The sequence below is a fragment of the Chaetodon trifascialis genome, chromosome 15 (assembly GCF_039877785.1).
Source record: "Chaetodon trifascialis isolate fChaTrf1 chromosome 15, fChaTrf1.hap1, whole genome shotgun sequence".
NCBI lineage: Eukaryota > Metazoa > Chordata > Actinopteri > Chaetodontiformes > Chaetodontidae > Chaetodon > Chaetodon trifascialis.
Genome location: NC_092070.1, coordinates 17,043,510 through 17,068,388, shown reverse-complemented (window position 1 = coordinate 17,068,388; position 24,879 = coordinate 17,043,510). Strand labels below are relative to the sequence as shown.

At 42.6% G+C, this 24,879-nt stretch overlaps 2 protein-coding genes across 2 annotated transcripts in view; one reads left to right on the top strand and one right to left on the bottom strand.

Moving 5' to 3' along the window:
* aatka (apoptosis-associated tyrosine kinase a) overlaps nucleotides 1-4,525 on the bottom strand; it is a 30,972-nt gene extending 26,447 nt beyond the window's left edge. Inside the window, exons 1-2 of the mRNA XM_070981349.1 lie at nucleotides 4,258-4,525; nucleotides 3,988-4,097 (exon numbers count right to left, since the gene is read on the bottom strand). Coding sequence (XP_070837450.1) covers nucleotides 3,988-4,069 — 82 coding nt within the window. The 5' untranslated portion in view covers nucleotides 4,070-4,097; nucleotides 4,258-4,525. The remainder of the gene's footprint in view (nucleotides 1-3,987; nucleotides 4,098-4,257) is intronic.
* Nucleotides 4,526-6,688: 2,163 nt separating this feature from the next.
* LOC139343614 (immunoglobulin lambda-1 light chain-like) lies at nucleotides 6,689-24,398 on the top strand. The gene is made up of 4 exons (XM_070981358.1): nucleotides 6,689-6,728; nucleotides 6,821-7,146; nucleotides 23,038-23,071; nucleotides 23,888-24,398. The coding sequence occupies exons 1-4, from the start codon at nucleotides 6,689-6,691 to the stop codon at nucleotides 24,211-24,213; spliced, it is 726 nt and encodes a 241-aa protein (XP_070837459.1). The 3' UTR covers nucleotides 24,214-24,398.
* Nucleotides 24,399-24,879: the final 481 nt, after the last annotated feature.

Sequence of the window (24,879 nt, the reverse complement as noted above, 5' to 3'; positions counted from 1 at the left end):
AACATGGTCCAACTTTAATTTAAGCCCTAACAACACCTGATTCGAGTACTTATGCTTATGTAATTATCTGGTGAAAATATGTTACTATTGCTATGCTTTACTTATGAAAGAGGATGTTTATCACTTGTCATGTGGTTGAAGAAGCAAACAGAACTGCCAGATTACAATTTACAAAGCTACTATAAATGACCTGACCATAGAAATAAAGAATACAATCAATGCACCTTTTTTCTTTGATAAGTTAATGACACGCTGGCTCTTCGAAAATGGTAGAACTTAATTATTTTTATCACTGAACTATATAGGCTAAAGTAATTCAACTTGTATACAGTAATATCTAATATCTGCACACAGACCTGACAGAACTCTGAACACACACACACACACACACACACACACACACACACACACACACACACACACACACACACACACACACACGCACACACACACCGGGAAGGAGTGATTGGGCCCTCGTGTGTTTAGGCCTCAGGCTGATAAACACAAATTAGATGCATGTGCAGACCATATGCAGACATAGAAATATGCACATTTCACTCCGAGTCTCATGATGCATACAAAGGCAGTGTGTGTGTACATTTATGTGGAGATGCCTGTGCGTGTGTGTGAAGTGAATACAAACATACCTGAGCAAAACAAGTTAGTGTGAGCTATGCTGTCTCCTCTCATTATTCCTCTCATAATGTTTCCCTGGCGCTATTGTTAAGCATGTGCTTCGACTCCGACACACATGCATTGAGTTCACACAGTCACACTTTGTGTTACGAACACACTTGTATGTGCTTTTCCTCCCCTTCATTTCATCATCTGCATGAAATATCCCTAAAATCAGCCCACCTCAACCTCAACCTCTTTTCATAATAAGCGAACCTCTCCAATTCTATCCACCATGTGAGGTGTAGGTAAATGGCTCTCAGGCTGATTTAACATTTAAATGCACCAAGAAATGATACTCAGTGACGGGTTAAATACTGCATGGGACCCTCTCTAAAAAATTAAGCATGCAATTGCAAGCGCACGAGCCTTCAACCAGTGTGACACCAAGAAAACCCGAACATCCCCCACATCATCACACAGAGAGCACATAGAGGAGACATAGATGGTTCCCCTTGACTGCTTAAATCCACTTCATTCTTATTCTAGTTTCCCCAGAGGCAGACTTATGTAACTAAAGTGCTTGGTGTTACACATGGAGAGATGAATAATCAAACAGTCAGCGGCTTGTGCTGGCTGAGTCAGTGGGAGGAGCACCGCCAGCGCGTCGAGAAACCATTTTTAAAATCTTTTCTCTATGATATCAGTACCTCTGTGATTACAGCCTGCAGTTGTGCGCCCATGTGTGTGCGTGGGCACGTGGAAGCTTTCCTGCATGTGGAATGTGCATTATGCATCATGCTTTTCTGTGTGTGACTGACATAAAATGTGCGTGTGTGTTCATTTGCGCCAGATACCATCCATTACATGCACACTAGCTGTTACTGCCACCCCCAGGCATCAGAGGAGACTGCTGAAAGACAAGTCTCCCACAGTGCTGTATAGTCAGCTTGTTGGTGTATCGGTGCTGCCTTCCAGGTCAGTCTGTCTCCTATTTGCCCTGACAGGAAAGTGATGCATATTAACTCTGTGCTGCAGCCAGGTTTTCAAAGAGCTACCCTGCACACACACATCTGCGCCCTCTCCTGATGGGAGAGCTCTCCGTGGTGCTGAAGCAGTAGTCAGCCAGGTGCAAGCTGCAGTTGTCACTGGTGCAGAATGCCACACATACTGGGCCACCACCTCCCGGGGGCTGCACTCAAACCAAACCGCAGCCAGGCTTCGCAAAGGGCTACATAGTCAGGACATCAAAAATCCTTCTATGGTACATCCATCCCTGCTGACATCTTATATAACGGCATGCAAAGTGACGACTGACCTGGCTCCCCTGTGTGGGTGTGAATGTACAGAGGTAGCACACATTATGATCTTACATATTACGCCTTGCAGGGGGGGCAAGTGTAACTATGGAGGATGGCTTTAGGGGTGATACAGTTCAGAAAATGTAAGTGTGTTTCATTAATCTACTCCTCAGCCTCAAAGACAGCATATTCAGCAACTACAGCTGATTGAATGCTGTGTGTCCCTCCCCTTTAAGGGACTCTAGCATTTCTCTGTCCTTAGCACTGGCCATGAAAATGATTGGTTCCTCTTCACACGCCCCCTCCATCGCCTAGACAACATTGATCCTCAGTCCAATTACTGGGAAGAAACAGGATCACTGGTGAGGTGCTCCTCTAATGCAGAATATAGATCATTATAACAGGGGAGTGACCATTCAGACCCCATCCTCTAGTCCAGCTACATACAAGCTACATGTGCATACCCACTCATGCCCCACCCTCCACCTGAAACTAACCAATCCCAGTGCATGTGCTGAATCCATCCTGAGCAGTCACCAAGGTTATACATTCAGCTTCCACCAGCATGAATAAAGAAAACATGAATGTTTCACTGCACATTCCTGCGGGGAAATTTTTAAGAACTGCTCCAGGAAGAAAATACAAAGACAATTAAATTAGACGATGCCCCTGAAGAGCCACAGTTAGCAAGCATTTTATCCATACTTCAGCTGGGAACCATTTATCTGGCTTCAAATTAAAAGATTGCACTCCTCTGATAGGTTTGTATCATATTTCACCGCACAGAACCACGGATAGCCAGCTCAGCATCCACTACACACACGCTCCATGCCAAGAACCGCTCTTATCGTGTTATCTTAACACGAAACCAATCTCTTGTTTGTCGTCGCAGTATATTTTAGAGCAGAGCAGACTATTATCTGGAACAGGTCAAGCATTACTTATGAACAAATCCTTCAGTTGTGATGTCATATCAGTAGTCTGATGCGATCAGCGATCTAGAGATTTACTTATTAATCTAAATGCTCTCTCCGTTTTGCGTCCAAAACGCTCTGTGTGATGATAAAAAGCATCTGCTGTAGATTTGAAAATATGCTCTTATCACTTGGCTTGATATGGCGCTTTGCTTGACACTCAAATTGCTACATTGTACAATGTTGTTGCCGTGGCACACAAACTTCCCACATGCACAGGGACAGCATACGTCATATAAATAGCTGAAGTGGCTTTAAATGGAGGCCCCTTTTAGTGCCACACTCTGAGAGGAGATGCAAAGAAGAAGAAGTGGGGAGTCACAGGAAGGTAGATGAGGGCGGAATAATTGGACAAAGAGGGATCAGAGATCACAGAGCGTGCAGTTTGGGGAGGACAGATAGGGCCTGAAACTTGAGAGCCACTGAGCTCACCGTCATTTGTATGCTCAGCACACTGCGCTGCTCTCTCAGTCCTGTTTACACTCTTGCACACAGTTATTTATTCTGCTCTAATTCGAGCCCTCACGCAGGCAGTAAGCACAGGCATGACTTCCTGTTTGGGGGTCCCTGTAGCACTGCAGCAGCACCTGGGGTCTCCTTTGCCAAAGGATCCCAGAATCCCTCGACAGCCAGGGGATGATTAAACACAGCGACCAAATGGGCGACCGCAACCTCAAGCGCTTGAGCCTCACACCTCTGTCAGCAGGTCACCTCTGTAATGTTGTAGTCAGTCGCCACCCTGATCATAGCACACACATGTACACACACATCTGAATGGATGTGGTGGACTCTGCAGAATCTGTGCAGACACTTTTAACCCTCCTGTCACCAGCTATAAGGGACTGAATGTAAATATCCACACCGGAGCAAATCTTTTGAGGTTGTGATGAAGATGATGATGATGATGATGATGATGATGATGATGTTATGGCAATGATGCCGCTGCTGGTGACTAAGAAAATGGCATATACAATGAATGTAGCACCCAGAAACCGTGCACGGCCCTGCATCAAACACCAGCGTGATTATGAAGAAACGTGAAAATCACAAAAACGGTCTGCAGCAAATGGATAAACGCCCTCATTCAAGTCACTCACCTGTATCAAAGTGGGAGCTGAAGGCAAAACTGGGATTGAAAAACGCCGAAGACATGACAATCACATGTAGGGCAAAGACCATCCTCCTCGTTGCAGAAGACAGCAAAAGCCTAAACACGAAAAGGTCAAGGATAAATTCCCACCTCAGGTGCGTTTCAGACTAAGTAACCTGTGGTCGAAGCGGTAATGCGCAGCATTTTATTCCATCGCACTTCACAGAGAGACCCCCGGCAATCCTGCTCCACCTTCAGCTCGAACAGATTTGGATACAGATGTTGACATTTCCCCACATCTGTTAGTTTACTTGTTTGACAACAAAATCCCGTCTCACGACTATTCTGGACGGGTTTACTGTACCCACTCGGTCAGCCGGTGAAACGCTTATCCGTTATTTACACCAATAAAATAATGACCGCTACAAACATTTGGTCACCTCCCATTTGTGTTCCTTTCAGAATAAATCTCTGGCTGCTCTTAGTCTCGTACTGCACGTCAAATACCGTTTTTCGGGAGAGCAGAAGGGTCTTTTTTTTTTTTTTTTTTTACAAAGATACGTCGGTCAGCGATGCGCATTTGGGTTTCAGCTTCGGCACAGAAAGAATGAGCGACATCTTGCACCAGAGTCAAGTGACAGAAAGCATTAAAGTACTTCCGTTTACACCTTTCAAAATAAAAAAAAACCCCGCATGTGCTAGAGGACTAATGTTTTCCTTTTACTTTGAAGACAAAACCACGTAGAGCTCCGGATTTCTCTGGCGCGCTTGACGCAGCCGTTTCTGGAGGAATCCTGCTGGGGATCGTGCGCGTGCGCCACTGTGTGCGTGCGTGCATATGTGTATGTGTGTGTGTGTGTGTGTGTGTGTGTGTGTGTGTGTGGAGTCGTTTTAAACAATACTTTTACTGAAATGCTTCCATTTACTTAAATTAAGGCCACATAGGCATCACCATACCTCATATCCTTACTTCCCACCAGGTGTGTCCGGGAGGAGGCGACGAAAGACACCGAGGACCGGGCCACAAACAAGCGGACTGCAGGCCGGTTGCATGGGCAACATCATGTTTGGCTTCAGAGACTCTGGAGTTTTTGGCCAGTGAAAGAACCTGCTGAGTCCATCATGGCCAGACTGTCACAATAACTCCACTAGCAGAGATGGATTTTTTTTTTTTTTTTGTTCCTAGGCACATTGTTGACATGCAGTGGGAGGGTAACCGGAAGAGACATACAGGTCGACAGCTTTGTGGGAAAGGAGCCAATGGTGAGGTGATTGGTTGAAGCTGGGAAACCGAACAGAGCTACTAGTGGACAGGTGAGGAATGGCAGGCAACAGAAGCGTGTTGAGTGATGGAAATGATGCGTGATTTGGTGTTTGTTTGACAATGTTGTCAGTCAGTACGGGTCATTTTAATTGAATATTTACTGCATATGCACATTGTCAGTATGTGGAGACTGGATGCATACATGTGCGTGTTTGAGTGCAAACAGGTGTTGCTGCAGATGTGGATCATGTTGTTTCTGTGGGACTTGATTTTTTATTCAGATGGTGTTTCTGTTCTGTAGATTTGTGTGAACTATTTGTTGATCATTCAAACTGACTCCACATGAACAGACCCCAGATGTGCGGGACCATGTGTGCATTCTTCAGACAGAAATAATCCTTAAACCAATTCAGTCAAAGCGAGCTTGCTTATGCTACATGGCATTATAGCTACCTCTGCTGGTCGTCAGCAGTAATGCAGACAATGTTCTGGTGTCAGATGTGACGAGCTGCCACCACATTGACTCAGACATAAACACGGAATTCACAAATTAAATCTATTACGTTGCATTGTGCTGTGTACAATGTATGTATGGTGAATTTTATTTATTTATTTAGGAGCTTTGTTTTTTTTAAATTCTCGAGTGAAGAAACAATTGCATTTTTTAATGTGCTATTACCCAAGTAGTCTTTAACCTGTTTATTTGCAAATACTTCTTTCAACAGATGAATCATTCATTATTTTGACTTTATGTGGCACAACCTGATGACAGCAAATAGGGGCAATATGCAAGAGAGGGTGTTGTTATTCTGTTGAATGCACACAAGAGAGCAGCACAGGACTTCTATTGGAAAGACATACACATGCACAAAAACAAAGAAAAAAAAAGAAAAGGTCTAGATTTCACCAGAATGAGGACTTGTTTTTCTACTCCGCTCTCTCATCTGCAGGATGCACCTGCAGGCGTCCTGTCTTTATTTAGCTTTATGTAAATTAAGAGGTTCTCTGTTAAACTGCCCTTGACTGGAAGCACACAGATGTTCGAAACCTGTGCTAAGTGTTTCCTTGAAACTTGTGAAAAAATCTGTGAATAAGAAGAATTTTTTGAACTGCTACTCAAGCAAGGAAATATAAGGTGTATGTGTGCCATTAATCCCAACCATTAGGCTCAAAGATCAGGACTGTTACAATAAAATTACACACTGTATAACTTTTTTTTTGGTGGAGGGGGGTCACCTACACAACAGATGATATGAAATAAAACAAATGTGGCAAAGCATGCAGATTGAAGCAAAGCTCCTCCTCCTGTCAGTCACTCTCAGTTTCAGTGTTGTCTTAAATTGCTCCTCCAGCACCTCCTCTCCTCATCCTCCAAACCCTTGAATCTGTCAGCAGGAAGCTCACTTTCCAAGTTCCAAGGCCATTCTCAGCACACACTGACAACATGCTGGGGACCCTCTGCACTCTCATCACTGCTCTAACATGTAAGGAGGCTGACTTACTGCAGCTTTCAGCTCATGTTGGATTCATCAGTCTGTGTGTTTCTCTTGACTTCATGTCATCTTGTTGTTTCCAGGTGTGAGTGGTGTGACGGTGGTGACACAGAAGCCTCCTGTTGTGGCGCTGAGGACAGGAGAGACAGCCACCATGGACTGTAACCTGGGCGCTGTGACTAACAGTGTTGCTAGCTGGTACAAACAGATTCCAGGAGGAGTTCCTCAGTATGTTCTGAGGTTTTATCACAGCTGGGGCTCTCCTGAGTATGGCTCTGGTTTCTCGTCTCCGAGGTTTACTTCTACTCATCAGTCACAATCAGATTATCGTTTGATCATCAGCAATGTGGAGGAGGGAGACTCAGCAGTCTATTACTGTCTAACATGGGACAGCTCTGCTAAAGAGGACGTATCACAGTGATTTACACTGTGACAAAAACCTCCTCACTAAATACTTCTGCTTTTTGAGTCTCTCACAGGTCTTGACTGGCAGTCAGCAAACAGCCAATGCTTTCTGTAACTTCCCCACAGAAACATTTGCTAAATATAAACAATATTCACATGTGTGAAAACAGGTTGTGAGTTATTACACTATTACAAAACTCACTGTTTACAGAAAATACTATTTTAGATTCACAGATGAATGATGTGTTTCCAAGAAATTAATGACAGGACTCATTATTAAAATGGATCATGCTAAGCTTCCTGACGAACAGGATGCAGCAGGTGAGACTGGATAAAATCACATCCAACCCTTGGACAATCAGCAGTGGCGTCCCTCAGGGATGTATGCTCTCCCCACTGCTCTTCCCCCTCTACTCCAATGACTGCACCTCAGCACACTTGTCTGTTAAACTCTTGAAGTCTGCAGACGACACAACGACCACCGACAACATGATGGTGATGAGTCTTCATACAGATGGGAGGATGGACAGCTGGTCCTCTGGTGTGGTCCACAATCTCCCTGAACCCAAAGTGCAGTCCAATATCAACACAATCAGTAAAAAGGCCCAGCAGAAGATGTACTTCCTGTGTCAGGTCAGGAAGTTCAACCTGCCTCAGGAGCTGCTGGTCCAGTTCCACACTGCGGTCATCCAGTCTGGACTCTGTTCATCCATCACTGTCTGGTTTGGATCGACCACCAAACAGGACAGAACAAACTGCAACAGACAGTCAGGACTGAAACATGTCCAAAGTCCTGTGGACACATTACAGCTGACTCTGATTGTTACTCAGCACTGTTTAGTGAACAAATTGTCATAAACAACTGTGAGAGAAAACAATTCTGAAATGCAATGAAGGCGCATTTAGCATCTGATCATATTTACTTAATGTCTTTGAAATGAAACAGCGCTTTAAAGAGAACATTTGTATCAACCCTGAGAATATTAGCACTGATGTAAAGGTCATCATCAGACCTCCAAACACTACAAGAACAACAACAAAACAAACTGGAACAAACTGATTTGTGGATAATAAGTGAACACAGATAAATCCTGTCATTTATTCATGACTGAAACCAGTGTTGAGTGTTGAAACTCCTCTTCCTCCTCCTCCTCCTCCTCCTCCTCCTCCTCCTCCTCCTCCTCCTCCTCCTCCTCTCCTCAGTGTCTTTATAAGCTTCAGTCTCTCTTCTCCTCACACTCCAACCCTGCTCACCTCTCAGCTGGACAGTAAGGGACGTTTACAGCACACACTGACAACATGCTGGGGACCCTCTGCACTCTCATCACTGCTCTAACATGTAAGATATTCTTCTCATTGCTTTTATAGCTCATATTTTCACACACAAACCTTTCACTCATGGATTTTTCTCTGTTTGTTGACAGATGTTGATGCAGTGATCGTGCTGACCCAGACGCCTGCTGTCCACACAGTTTCTGCAGGACAAGAGGTTGTTCTCAACTGCAACATTCAGAGATATGACAGCAGTGCTGTCAGTTGGTACAAACAGGTTCCTGGTGAAGCTCCTCAGTATGTTCTGTATTTTTTCTACGGGGACAGTTCACTCGACTTTGGAACAGGATTCTCCTCAGACAGATTCAACTCTAAAGCCTCATCAAACACAGATTACCAGTTCATCATTAAGAGGGCAGAGGCAGGAGACTCTGCTGTCTATTACTGTCAAACATGGGACAACTCTGCTAAGGAGTTCGTTTCACAGTGATTTACACTGTGACAAAAACCTCCTGACTAACTACTTCTGCTTTCTGACTCTCTGACACATGAACTAATGTTCTCTATAACTATCCTACATGAGACTTTAAGAAACTACAAACCAGCGTCATCAATCTGATCTTGAAAAACACTGTCTTATAAAAGTTTCTTCCAAATCTCTCTCAACACTGAAATTGAAGAAATAATTAGATTCAGCACTTGTTGTTTTCTGCTTTTCATTTAATTCTTTTCATTTGCACGAGACAGAAAAAACACCAACAACTGATAAACAAAGATAAACAGAGAATTTCATTCTTACTGTTTGGGATAAATATATGTGGTCAATATCTGTATTGATCAGTCAGTGGAAATAATGAATCACTTCTGTTTGTGATCTCAGAGACTCCGTCTGTGAAACAAGATTAAATACAATAATAATGAGTATTATGCGAGTATTTATTTAGTATATGAGTTTTTATAATAATAAATTATTATTATTTATTTGTTTTCTGAAAACATCATTTGAAACAACAATAATGTTCATCAAATATTATAACTGTCAGGAGATTTTATTTTTTCCTCTCATGTTCATCTCGCAGGCTGCACGGTGACGCAGCAGGTAGTGCGCGTGTCTCACAGCAAGAAGGTTGCCGGTTCGATCCCCGGGTCAGGCGGGGCCTTTCTGTGTGAAGTTTGCATGTTCTTCCCGTGCATGCGTGGGTTCTCTCCGGGTACTCCGGCTTCCTCCCACAGACCAAAAACATGCTCATTAGGTTAATTGATGACTCTAAATTGTCCGTAGGTGTGAGTGTGAGTGTGAATGTTTGTTTGTCCTTGAATGTGGCCCTGCAATCGGCTGGCGACCGGTTCAAGGTGTACCCCGCCTCTCGCCCATTGTAGCTGGGATAGGCTCCAGCCCCCCGCAACCCCGAAAGGGAAAGGCGGTATAGATAATGGATGGATGGATGGATGTTCATCTCGCATCTCATGAATCCAGGACACAGAGATAACAGACATATTTGTGTCTGATTATTACTTCAGTGTGTTTTCTTCAGAAAGCTACATTGTTATTAGGTGTTAATTTGCAATAAAAGCTCAACACAGAGATTAATATCACCTTTTTTTTGTTTTAGTTGCTTGCAGTCGTTACAACAATCAGATGAAATGAGCAAATGAAACTGAACGTTTATCCTCCGTCAGTGAAGCGTCACCTCTCTGCTCCTCCCTCTCTTCCTTCCCAGGATGCACCTGCAGGCCTCCTCTGCTTATTTATAGCTGCATGTAAATGAAGAGGTCAAGTGTCAGCTCCCTGTGAAATCAGAGGGAACTCAATTCAATCCCTTTTATTAAGAAGTGAGCAAAGAAACAAATCTATGACAATAAAAGTGCAGGAAGTCTTTTTCAAATCATCACATAGTCATATTTTGGGGTCGGGGGGAGACATTGTCCACAGAGACAATAATGGAGACAGAAAAGACTTTTCCCTCCACAGAAGATAAGAGAGCAAGAAATGTGGCAAAGCATGCAGATTGAAGCAAAGCTCCTCCTCCTGTCAGTCACTCTCAGTTTCAGTGTTGTCTTAAATTGCTCCTCCAGCACCTCCTCTCCTCATCCTCCAAACCCTCCAATCTGTCAGCAGGAAGCTCACTTTCCAAGTTCCAAGGCCATTCTCAGCACACACTGACAACATGCTGGGGACCCTCTGCACTCTCATCACTGCTCTAACATGTAAGGAGGCTGACTTACTGCAGCTTTGAGCTCATGTTGGATTCATCAGTCTGTGTGTTTCTCGCGACTTCATGTCATCTTGTTGTTTCCAGGTGTGAGTGGTGTGACGGTGGTGACGCAGAAGCCTCCTGTTGTGGCGCTGAGGACAGGAGAGACAGCCACCATGGACTGTAACCTGGGCACTGTGACTGAAAGTTCTGCTCGCTGGTACAAACAGATTCCAGGAGGAGCTCCTCAGTTTGTCTTATATTTTTACCACAGCTTTTGGTCTGCTGGCTATGGTTCTGGTTTCTCATCTCCAAAGTTCACATCTACTCATCAGTCACAATCAGATTATCGTTTGATCATCAGCAATGTGGAGGAGGGAGACTCAGCAGTCTATCACTGTGCTACATGGGACGGCTCTGTGAATGAGTGGGTATCACAGTGATTTACACTGTGACAAAAACCTCCTCACTAAATACTTCTGCTTTTTGAGTCTCTCACAGGTCTTGACTGGCAGTCAGCAAACAGCCAATGCTTTCTGTAACTTTCCCACAGAAACGTTTGCTAAATATAAACAATATTCAGTCAAGTCACGAGGTATTACACTGTTAGAAAACTCATTGTTCAGAAAGTAATATTTTAGAGTCACAAATGAATGCTATGTGTCCAAAAAATTAATGACAGGCCTCATTATTAATATGGATCATGCAGAGGACACTTCACAATGTGTGATCAAACTGAGATAAGGGATAAACAGTTGTGTTTACTCCAGCTTCTTATTTTCTACCTGTCAGATCACAAAGTTCCTGACTAACAGGATGCAGCAGGTGAGACTGGTTAAATTCACATCCAGCACCTGGTCAATCAGCAGTGGCGTCCCTCAGGGATGTGTGCTCTCCCCACTGCTCTTCCCCCTCTACTCCAACGACTGCACCTCAGCACACTCGTCTGTTAAACTTGTTAAGTCTGCAGACGACACAACGACCATCGACCACACGACGGTGATGAGTCTTCATACAGATGGGAGGACGGACAGCTGGTCCTCTGGTGTGGTCCACAATCTCCCGGAAATCAACGTGGACGTCCAATATCACCACAATCATTAAAAACGCCCAGCAGAAGATGAACTTCCTGTGTCAGGTCAGGAAGTTCAACCTGCCTCAGGAGCTGCTGGTCCAGTTCCACACTGCAGTCATCCAGTCTGGACTCTGTTCATCCATCACTGTCTGGTTTGGATCGACCACCAAACAGGACAGAACAGACTGCAACAGACAGTCAGGACTGAAACATGTCCAAAGTCCTGTGGACACATTACAGCTGACTCTGATTGTTACTCAGCACTGTTCATTGAACATATTTTCAAAAACTACTGTGAGAAAAAACAATTCTGAAATGCAATGAAGTCGCATTTAGCATCTGATCATCTTTACTTCATGTCTTTGAAATGAAACAACACTTTGAAGAGAACATTTGTATCAACCCTGAGAATATTAGCACAGATGAAAGGTCATCATCAGACCTCCAAACACAACAGGAACAACAACAAAACAAACTGGAACAAACTGATTTGTGGATAATAAGTGAACACAGATAAATCCTGTCATTTATTCATGACTGAAACCAGTGTGTAGTGGTGAAACTCCTCCTCCTCCTCCTTTTCTCCTCTCCTCAGTGTCTTATGTGATGATGGACAGCCGAAGCATGAGGTCCTGAGGTGGCTCCAGGCTCCATTTCAGCTCTGATCTACTCTGCTGGTTTAATTAAATTATCACCTGGTATAGTGAAGTAGTGATGATTGTTACACTTCCAGCTGCAGTAACTATAACAGAAATCTGATTACATGAACCCTGTTTCATGAGACAAACCCCAACATCAACTGACAAACAGTTGAATAAATCATTTCTGTTCATCTGTTTGGATTATTAGGAAACATGTTTGTGTGGTGGAAAGAAAATTTAGACAAGTGAAGATACTGAGATTAGAGGTGAACACTTTACCTCCACATGTTCTTATTACAGAATAACGTTTACTTCACACACAACGATGAAAGATCAACATGAACTGATACACTGATGATGATCTGACTGGAGTTAAAAATACTCATACAAAGGCCTTCAACACACCTCCGAACACCATCTGTTCATAAACATTAAGGTTATGAAATATGAGATTATTGGCATGAAATGATTTAGTGACACAAACACAATTTAGTTGATATGTGAATGAAACCAGTGTTGAGTGTTGAAACTCCTCCTCCTCCTCCTCCTCCTCCTCCTCTTCCTCCTCCTCCTCCTCAGTGTCTTTATAAGCTTCAGTCTCTCTTCTCCTCACACTCCAACCCTGCTCACCTCTCAGCTGGACAGTAAGGGACGTTTACAGCACACACTGACAACATGCTGGGGACCCTCTGCACTCTCATCACTGCTCTAACATGTAAGATATTCTTCTCATTGCTTTTATAGCTCATATTTTCACACACAAACCTTTCACTCATGGATTTTTCTCTGTTTGTTGACAGATGTTGATGCAGCCAAAGTGCTGACCCAGACGCCTGCTGTCCACACAGTTTCTCCAGGACAAGAGGTTGTTCTCAACTGCAACATTCAGAGAGATGATGGATACTATGTTTATTGGTACAAACAGGTTCCTGGTGAAGCTCCTCAGTATGTTCTGTATTTTTACTACGGGAACAGTTCACCCAGCTTTGGAACAGGATTCTCCTCAGACAGATTCAACTCTAAAGCCTCATCAAACACAGATTACCAGTTCATCATTAAGAGGGCAGAGGCAGGAGACTCTGCTGTCTATTACTGTGCTACATGGGACAACTCTGCTAAAGAGCGCGTATCACAGTGATTTACACTGTGACAAAAACCTCCTCACTAACTACTTCTGCTTTCTGACTCTCTGACACATGAACTAATGCTCTCTGTAACTACCCTACAGAAAAAATAAGATAATTGTGTTGTCACTGAAAAGTAGTTCAAAAGTTTACTTATACTATAAATAAGAAATGGAATAGATAATGTAACGAGGTTATATAAAATTTTAATTTAGAACACAATATTTTTAATTAACAATTTAAGTCTAACACAGAACATAATCAAACAGGAAAAAAAAAACATCAGCACCTGTCAATCATTTTTTGTCAATCCCATTTTCTGCAGGATTGTTCTAAACATGAGTGAAACATGACAAAAGGTAAACACACAAAATATTAAACATTCCGACTCAACGTGCTGTTTCCCCGCTGCTTCTCTGACGTCAGCCAGCTCTCTCGCTCCTCTCCCCATTCGGTGAATTGAAAGTTTATTTCAACCAATCCAGAGTTAGTAATTGTTGCCGAAACATTAAAAAGGTGATCCAAGAAGTTTTTTGTCGAGTTTTATTTTGTTTTTGATGCATTTGAAGAAGTTTTTTTTTAAAAACGCTAAAATTACTGTTTTTTTTAATGGAGTCTGGTGGCGCAGAAACAGCGCTACAACAGCTGTTTCTGCTTAAGCAAAACAGATCTTACTCATCAACAAAGAAGTATCTCTGTATGGATTCTTTCCATAATAATGTCAGACACTTATTTGTAGGGTAGCACGGTTGCGCAAGTGGTCACACTTGTTGCCTCACAGCTAGAAGGCCCCCGGAATCCCGCTGTGGGCGCTGGTGGCGTGTCCTCCACCACGCCTTCGGTGCCTGCTGCTCGAGGAAAAAAGGGGGCCTTTCTGTGTGAAGTTTGCATGAACCTAAGGTTTCTTCCTTAAATAACTCCCACTAAACACATGCAAGAAGATCACCAAAGGAAGGAGAACCGAAGCACCAAAGGAGAACTGGTCCTGGGGCGCCGGCGTCGGCTGGCGGCTGGCAGCTGGCAGCCCACCGCTCCTGGTCTGCCGCGGAGGATCGACAGACCGAGGATGGGATAAATGCGGAGAAAATAATTTCACGGGAAGCATGCACTGTAAAAAAAAAAAAAAAAAAAAAGATTAGGTGACCCGACTTAACTATGTCAAGTCATCTTGTTGCTTAGACTGAGTTAATTTGAGTCAACTTATAGAGTCAAGTTTTTTACACTTCAAAACATGAGTTCATGCAACATACAGTCTGTTGACTCAACTTCCTGTATCAAGTAAGTTGAACTTAAAAAAATTATTTGAGATAACTTTAAGAGATGTTGGTTGAATTTATTTTATCAAGTTCCTACAACTGTGAATCAAGTTGGCTCAACATGGAATACATAATTGATACAACTTGCCATTTGTTGACTCAACTTTCTGTATCAAGTAATGTGGACTGGAAAACATTACTTAAGAGAACTAAAAAAGATGTTGGTTGAACTTATTTTATCAAGTTAGGGCAACATTATTATTTTTTCTCATGCTTTATTGCCAAGTTACTTGAGTTTACAGAAATTGCTAGATTTCAAAATTTTAAGCAAAATAATATCTACAAAGAATCTCCATGAGAATTAGACAAACTAAATATTAACCCAAGAAAAAATAGCTGAACAGACAATTCAATAAGGACCTTTATTTAACCCCCAACAAGTCCAACTTCAAGCAGCCTTGCTTCAAAATAAGTGTCAATGGATGTCGAGACATCAAAAAAGACCTTCCTTGGGACTAATTAAAAAAATAGCCCTTACACCCTCTAACACACTTTTGCTCACAAACTGAAAGTACACTGTCCCACACATAAATAATAATAATAATAAGAATAATAATAATACATAAAAAGAAGTGCACCCATTTTTTGGGGAAAAACAATAACTGTCCGAGTTCAACAGAGTCCTTTCTGAGTGAATGTTCAGAGTTGTTGCAGTAAATTCAGTTCAATTCAATTCAATATACCTTTATTTGTCCCGCAAGGGGAAATTCCAATGTACAGCAGCACCAGTAAAAGATAGAATTAGGTAAAAAAGAGCAAGTATATACAAAAGAGTGTAATAAAAATAAGCATTATATAAAAATAAGCATTATCAAATTATAAATTGTATTTGCGGACTGTTAGGTACAGGATGAATTGCAGATTATTGCACCAGCTATTGCCCAGATTATTGTACAGATCATTTACAAATGATTTACAGATAAATGCACAGATTATTGCACCAGTTTTTGCAAGGATTATTGCAAAGGTAATTTACAGATGATTTACAGATAAATTATCAAAAAATTACTTTCAGCAGTTCTTGTTGTGTAGTCTGACAGCTGCAGGAAGGAATGACCTGCGATACCGCTCCTTCACACACTTTGGATGTAGCATCCTGTCACTGATGGAGCTCCTCAGTGCAGTGAGTGTGTGTTGGAGTGGGTGGGAGTCATTGTCTGTCATGGAGGACAGCTTGGCTGTCATCCTCCTCTCCCCCCCAAATTGCAAAGAGTCATAAAAACAAACAAAAAAACGTATCTGAGAAACTTGCTCAAAATGCTGAAAATGAAAACATTCAAACATTACTGAAATGTCCACTCTCTTGACAATTTCTCTATAACATCACATGGATTAGTGTTCCTCCAAACAGAGCAATAGAAATAAGTCAGAAAATGACAACAAGGTGGACATATAATGGACAATTAGTGTGCGTTGGTTCGGCGAGGAGAAACACTTGCAGGACCACCTCATTGAGGGGCAGTTGCCCCAAACAGCACAGCCTACACTGAAGTGAAGTAACAGTTCAAGTTTAAGTAAAAATTGCACAGTTCACAATTTAAAGCTTCCAGATTTTAATGTATCCTAACATGAAATAAACACGACTTTATTATAAAGTGGACACACTTGGCCATGTCACTCATCTGAATGGTAAGTGATTACATTGTAAAAACAGAAGCCACATGGCACAGCACTGACAAGACAGCGAGAAAAGAGAGCTTCTCATGAGTGATGTGTGTACCCTTACATTTTGTATCCATGGCAACGCACAGCGGTGGCAGCCATAGACATAATATACGTAGACGCCTCATTACGTGCTGGAGCGTAATCCAGCATCGTCGCCATCTTGGGTGGGTCTCCGCTAGCACCAGAGCCAACCAAAGTCAACGTAAAGGGAGCAACTATGCCCCTATTTTATTTATTTATTTTATTTTATTTAGCTTCCCAGCCCCAGTTGCAAGCTTAACAGGGTAGTGTAAGACGCTGGAATGACCTGGAATTTTAAAGCTTACTTTTCCAGGCCAATGAAGTGCCGAGTTCTCACCCTCTGAAATGCACATCGCCTCTCCTTAATCCTAAAAACACTCATTGTGAAAAACTTTCTCTCTGCTTATCTCTGGTTCTCGGTTGCTGTTGTCTCTTGCTGTTGGACACGCACCGGAAGTATTGCCCGGAAGTACTGCCCCGCACACTCAAGTTAGAAGGTCAACGGTTGCCATATTGTGCACGGAGCGAAACGGGGTGCTTTTCATTACATAAATTGGTCTCCTCGTCTCCTCCACTCGCTTCCTCTCCTCGCATCTTAGCTCCACCCAGCGAGGACATGAAAGAGGGATGCGAGGAAGGGACGTGAGGACGGAGGAAACGAAACTCCGAAATGAAAAATCCTCGCTCCACAGCGTCAGTCCGAAGCGACGTCAATTACTGATGACATTTGCACAGCTGTAAAAGCTGTAAAACGTGATATTATGGTCAGATCTGCAGTCAGACTGTTCTACTCCTGATTGCTATTGATGAGGTTTCAGTTATATGCCGTTAGAGGCATAACAGACGACGGGTGTATGGTAGATTAAACCAACAGCCTTGTAGCCTTGCTTTAAAAAACTGTAATATACCAAGAATTTTCATTAATTTCTTGGTGACAGATACAATTGTTAAAAGGACACAGTTGAAACAAGAATCAAGATTACATTTGTGAAGACCTGCTCCCGCCATGATTCATTCGTGTGCCACATACGACACACCCCTTAAATAATAAAAGACTTCCGCGTAGGCTACACCGGTGTATCCTCACTCTGATCTCCTTCAGAAGCCTCCTCTCTCCTCGCTCCTCGTCTCCTTCAGGTGCATTTAAGCAATTGGAAGATCCTTCATCATGGCGGAGGGGAAACGACTTCCGGGTCGACGAAGGAGAGAGGAGACGAGGAGGCACAATTAAATGCAATGAAAAGCACCCTAGGAAGCGTCAGTCAATGAGGCGTCTACGTATATTATGTCTCCAGATGGAGATCAGACCCGGGTTTTTTTGGTCCATAGGAAAGGAGCTATATGCCGATCTCTAGCGGGTCGACTAGCATTAAAAAACCCGCATCGACCCCGCTTATTTCATTGGGGAAGCGGCTCATAGTTACCGGGCTGACACGTTGTTTTTTGTTTTTTTTAATTTAAACTGGTCGACCCGCTTTCAAACGGCATAGGGCTCCTTTCCCACTGGCCAAAAAAACCCACACGCAGCCGGTGGGCCGTTCACCCCCACTGCTACGCGTTGCCATGGATACAGAGTGTAACTGCACACATGAAAACAATCACCTATCACTACGTGTTTATACAGCATCTAACTCTACATAAAAAATATCCATACACTACGGCAGTGGTCAGTGTTTTTCAACTCCTCTTCCTCGTGGAACATAAGTTGCTCTGTTATTTCGCTGCCTTGTCAATCCTGTGCCAGGTTGTTTGAGTGCGAGCAAAGCCTCTTGTACAAGTGGCAACGTCACGTATATTAGCGGGTTGATCCAGGTATAATATTCCCACAGTTGACACATTTTGCCGTAATAATAAAGACAAGTCGCACACTGTTTCACTCCTATAAGAGTACACTGTCGGTGCCGAATACTTGTTACACTGAAGTCGAATATGAGGCTCAACCCTACATTAACTTGCTGTTTCACTCTGGCGGCGCTAGCTAGCTAGCGCTACATGCTAAGGTATTTACGAAAAAGAACGAACATGAAATATTCATCACAGGTTTAATATCTTGACATATCATTTGAGGTGGAGAGACATTAGATGACCAATGCACATTACCAACAGATGAACTAACTAAGCTAAAATAATTTTAAATGTACTTACTGGACGGCTCGGCTCCGAGGTAAAAAGATGGCGGTCGGCTCGGATTTAAAGAGCAACACTGCGCGTGACGTCACATTGCGGGCGCATGCGTGTTGGTTGAGAGGCCCACCTAATATAAATACCGATGTATTTGCTGAAGTTAACTGAATGGATTATCATGGGTTTTTAATGAGTTTCCGCGCTTTTTTTCAAGTTGAAGTTGTTTGAACTCTTCTTACTTTGTTGTAATGGGTAGAGTTCTTTCAGCTTGACAGCAATAGTCCTTCTGACTAAAAGCCCAAATCCCTTTTAACAGTGTAGTTCCACTGTGTCCCGCTCTGAGCTCACGCAGAAACCTGAAATTTGACCGAAAAGTGTTCCTCGATACCGGTCGATGAATCTTCTTTCACACATGCACACGGACAGTCAATCTGGTTGTATGTGAACGTGCAGGATAGCAGACCTCCACCTGCCCAGCAAGATCACGGGACTCTGCCGTTCACCTCAGGCGCACGAGGACATCGTTTGCATGAAACTGTGGCCAGGTAAGACTCATTATGGAAAAAGTACACATTTGAATAACATGCCTAAAACTCAGTGATAGTTTATGATCTATTTGTAAAATCTACGGAGAAATATAACTGTTTTTGACAGTGTGGCACTCGCTTTCGTCCCGAAGTGAGGACTCTAACGGGACGCTGCGGGGCTCGCCGAACCGCAGTCAAAAATCTACAAATTTAAAGTTATCTCGCTTTTTCTCCAAAATCTGCGTAGGTCCGCGCGTTTCGATCTGGGAAAGTAATCAGTATGCTCTGCTGAGTAATTCGGCTTAAAGAATTGACCTTGAGGAGGTTTTTAAAGTGTTTTTTCTGTGCTTCATCAATTGCTTGTTAGATCAGGCGAATTGAACTGCGTTCGTCTATGGCTCATCGAAGCTATGGCTTGTTGGGTGCTTCCTGACATTAACGGATCATCAATGTCGCGTCTTAGCTGACATATTTCTGTTCTATATTTGTTTTATTTTGTATGGGGCAGCAATCTCTCCACATAATTGGCTGTTCAAGGTCAATTATAGGTAGGGTTGCCACCCGTCCCGTAAAATACGGAGTCGTCCTTTAATTGACAATTAAATGTTGTGACGCGATTTGTTCCGTATTTTCATAAATGTCCAATACACATGTCTGTCACACACACACACACACACACACTCACACACACACACGCACGCACGCACGCGCACACACACACACACACACACACACACACACACACACACACACACACACACACACACACACACACACACACACACACAGGAAATACTAAGGCCTTCTCCTCCTCCTCCTCCTCCTCCTCCTCCTCTCCTCCTCCTCCTCTCCTCAGTGTCTTTATAAGCTTCAGTCTCTCTTCTCCTCACACTCCAACCCTGCTCACCTCTCAGCTGGACAGTAAGGGACGTTTACAGCACACACTGACAACATGCTGGGGACCCTCTGCACTCTCATCACTGCTCTAACATGTAAGGAGGCTGACTTACTGCAGCTTTCAGCTCATGTTGGATTCTTCAGTCTGTGTGTTTCTCGCGACTTCATGTCATCTTGTTGTTTCCAGGTGTGAGTGGTGTGACGGTGGTGACACAGAAGCCTCCTGTTGTGACGCTGAGGACAGGAGAGACAGCCACCATGGACTGTAACCTGGGCACTGTGACTAATAATTATGCTTGGTGGTACAAACAGATTCCAGGAGGAGTTCCTCAGTTTGTTTTATATTTTTATCACGGCCATAGTTCTCCCACCTATGGTTCTGGTTTCTCGTCTCCAAAGTTCACATCTACTCATCAGTCAAAATCAGATTATCGTTTGATCATCAGCAATGTGGAGGAGGGAGACTCAGCAGTCTATTACTGTAACACATGGGACACCTCTGCTAATGAGTGGGTATCACAGTGATTTACACTGTGACAAAAACCTCCTCATTAAATACTTCTGCTTTTTGAGTCTCTCACAGGTTTTGACTGGCATTCAGCAAACAGCCAATGCTTTCTGTAACTTCCCCACAGAAACATTTGCTAAATATAAACAATATTCACACATGCAAGGACAGGTCATGATTTATTACACTGTTACAAAAGCTGATGAGAGGACACTTCACAAAGTTTGATAAGGGATAAACAGTTGTGTTTAATCCAGCTTCTTATTTTCTACCTGTCAGATCACAAAGTTCCTGACTAACAAAATGCAGCAGGTGAGACTGGAAAAAAATCACATCCAGCACCTGGATAATCAGCAGTGGCGTCCCTCAGGGTTGTGTACTCTCCCCACTGGTCAGGAAGTTCAACCTGCCTCAGGAGCTGCTGGTCCAGTTCCACACTGCAGTCATCCAGTCTGGACTCTGTTCATCCATCACTGTCTGGTTTGGATTGACCACCAAACAGGACAGAACAGACTGCAACAGACAGTCAGGACTGAAACATGTCCAGAGTCTTGTATATTAGCACTGATGTAAAGGTCATCATCAGACCTCCAATGACAACAAGAACAACAAAAAAACAAACTGAAACAGACTCATTTTGTGGATATTTATTCATGACTGAAACTAGTGCTGAGTGTTGAAACTCCTCCTCCTCCTCCTCCTCCTCCTCCTCCTCCTCCTCCTCCTCCTCCTCCTCCTCCTCCTCCTCAGTGTCTTTATAAGCTTCAGTCTCTCTTCTCCTCACACTCCAACCCTGCTCACCTCTCAGCTGGACAGTAAGGGACGTTTACAGCACACACTGACAACATGCTGGGGACCCTCTGCACTCTCATCACTGCTCTAACATGTAAGATATTCTTCTCATTGCTTTTATAGCTCATATTTTCACACACAAACCTTTTACTCATGCATTTTTCTCTGTTTGTTGACAGATGTTGATGCAGCCAAAGTGCTGACCCAGACGCCTGCTGTCCACACAGTTTCTCCAGGACAAGAGGTTGTTCTCAACTGCAACATTCAGAGATATGATTACCAATATGTCAGTTGGTACAAACAGGTTCCTGGTGAAGCTCCTCAGTTTGTTCTGAGATTTCACTATTCAGACAGTTCACCCATCTTTGGAACAGGATTCTCCTCAGACAGATTCAACTCTAAAGCCTCATCAAACACAGATTACCAGTTCATCATTAAGAGGGCAGAGGCAGGAGACTCTGCTGTCTATTACTGTCAAACATATGACAGCTCTGCTGATGAGTACGTATCACAGTGATTTACACTGTGACAAAAACCTCCTCACTAACTACTTCTGCTTTCTGACTCTCTGACACATGAACTAATGCTTTCTATAACTATCCTACATGAGACTGTCAAAAACTCAAACCACCATCATCAATCTGATCTTGAAAAACCAGTCTTATAAAAGTTTCTTCCAAATCTCTCTCAACACTGAAATTGAAGAAATAATTAGATTCAGCATTTGTTGTTTTCTGCTTTTCATTTAATTCTTTTCTTTTGCACGAGACAGTAAAAACACCAAAGACTGATAAACAAAGATAAACAGAGAATTTCATTCTTACTGTTGGGGATAAATATATGTGGTCAATATCTGTATTGATCAGTCAGTGGAAATGATGAATCACTTCTGTTTGTGGTCTCAGAGACTCCGTCTGTGAAACCAGATTAAATACAATGGATTTGAATCAGCTCCATCTGTGTGATTGGTGCTGTCAGCACTTTTTATGCAGCATTTCACCTCCCAAACATCAAATCAGTCTCCAGAAGTTCATGTTATTGCAGTTTTATAACAGTCTGTTCATAAGAGGTCTAACAGGGAGTTTGACCTCTCTGACGTTTAATTGACCTCAAACATCAGAAATGTCACCATGTGTCAAAACATCTTTCACTTTTCTACATATTGAGTTTTAATGAGGTCATAAGAAGAACATATTGAGTATATTTGCACATACAGCAGTGGGTCTGTGGGTCTCCAACAACGTCAACAAAACACAGGGTGAACACTGTTACAGGACAAAATCCACAGCCTGATAAGTTCAGTACAGCAGGAGCCATTTTTGTGAGTCATTATGTCTCTGACATTATATCAACTGCTTTGGTTAAATCTGATCGTTTGAAGACGACTTTTGGCTGCAGCAAGTTAAACAGAAAATGACTGTTATCCCATCCCTGCAGTCAATAACAGCCAACCAAGTTCAGCTGCATTGTCTGAATGATGTTGCTCATTAACGTTGGACTGAATTGACTGATGATATCTGGACTTTGAACATGTCCAGCATGAAAACAAAAGGATGCAGCAGAAGACTGAGAATCAGTCCTCAAGTCCAGCAGTGTCTGTGAGCAGAAGCAGACTGATGAAGTGAATGAGATGTTGACAGTGAAAGTTGGTCTCAACAGGATGTTTCAGTTCCACTCCCCTCATCAGTGAGAGTCAGGAGGTTTTTGTACGGCCATGTGTACAAACTGAATCACTGTGGTATTCGGACAAGGCACCAAGCTGATTGTGACAAGTAAGTACTTTTTAACTGATCACAAAACAAGACAGATTCTCTGTTTCTGAGTCAAATTCAGTCAAAATCATCAATTCATATCAGGCTGACTGTTTAGAAAGTCAAACATGTTGTTGAGTGAATTTCACTTTGACTTCTTTTCATCTGCTTTGATGCCAGACTGTGTCTTTGAGGACAAAGTAAAGATCTGCTAATGATCAAAATATGTTCAATGATATCTACAAATACTCTGAAGTGTTTTGATGGCTGAGCAATTTTAACATTTCGGCAAAATCTGTAAAAAATATATTTTATATTTTCAAGACTGATGACACTTTTGTATCATTGTAAAACCAAATGCTAAATAATCTGTCAAATGTAATTTATTCTGTCATATCAACACTAAATTATTGAGTTTATTCATGTTTACTGACTAATCTTCCCAAGTTTAGGGAGTTTTTTCATATAAATGAATATAGTTTTTCTCTCGATGATTAGACAGACAACAGCAAAACAGCTAAATGACCACTGATTTACTGTTGTGCCATTTGTGAGACACAGAAAGTGACTTCATGAATTTGTTCAACATAAAAATGATCCTGAATGAATCCAAATATTTCTCAGTTTGTAACTGATAGACTTTGTTTGAAACAGGAAGAGTGCTCATATTTTAGGTGATGATTTCAAAATGTTTTCACTCATTTAAAACGCTTCTTCACTTCTTCACTGTGTTTGTTGTATTGTTGAAGAAAACAGGTCAATAATCTGCTGCTGTCATGCTTTGTATCAGTGATTCGATTTGGAGTTATTTGATGAATGTCCTTCATGTATTTTCAGGCTCCAGCCTCCCTCCTCCTGTCCTCACAGTCTTCCCTCCGTCCCGTGCTGAGCTCCAGTCCAACAAAGCCACTCTGGTCTGTCTGTCCAGTCAGTCTGTGCCTTTTGCAGATGTGAGCTGGTTGTCTGGTGGGAGACCAGTGAGCAGCGGGATCTCCACCAGCACCGCTGTTCAGCAAGCAGACCAGACTTTCCGAATCAGCAGCTCTCTGGCCATCCAGACGTCAGACTGGGACATGGATAAGGTTTACACATGTAAAGTGTCTTTGGGCTCCCAGACTTCAGAGAAAAACATCAAAAAGTCCCACTGTCCCACTCAAGAATAGCAGAGGAGCAGAATGAGCATTTCAAAGCTGCTTCTTTACTCTTTGTGCTCTTTGCTCATGACAAGGTTGACATGTTAGAAAAGATGTGTCTGCATGCTTGTAATAAATGTTGTGACAGTGAGGTGGAGGTGTTGTATCAGCTTTGCAACTGCTGCGTTTGTCCAGACTCATTCAATAAAAAGTAAACAGACCAAAAACTGTGGACAACAAAAGTGTTTGTATTTATTTGTTTTGTTGAAAACATCATTTAAAACAATAACGTTCACCAAAATGTTGTAACTGTCAGGAGATTTTATTTTACTCCTCGTGTTCATCTCACATCTCATGAATCCAGGACACAGAGATAACAGACATATTTGTGTCTGATTATTACTTCAGTGTGTTTTCTTCAGAAAGCTACATTGTTATTAGGTGTTAATTTGCAATAAAAGCTCAACTGAGAGATTAATATCACCTTTTTTTTTTGGTGTAAGTTGCTTGCAGCCGTTACAACAATCAGATGAATTGAGCAAATGAAACTGAACGTTTATCCTCCATCAGTGAAGCGTCACCTCTCTGCTCCTCCCTCTCTTCCTTCCCAGGATGCACCTGCAGGCCTCCTCTGCTTATTTATAGCTGCATGTAAATGAAGAGGTCAAGTGTCAGCTCTCTGTGAAATCAGAGGGA

Coding starts and splice junctions, on each gene's coding strand:
- LOC139343614 (XM_070981358.1), top strand. CDS start 6,689: ATGCTGGGGACCCTCTGCACTCTCATCACTGCTCTAACAT. Junction 7,147..23,037: donor ACAGCTCTGCTAAAGAGGAC/GTATCACAGTGA, acceptor TGAATCACTGTG/GTATTCGGACAAGGCACCAA. Junction 23,072..23,887: donor CACCAAGCTGATTGTGACAA/GTAAGTACTTTT, acceptor ATGTATTTTCAG/GCTCCAGCCTCCCTCCTCCT.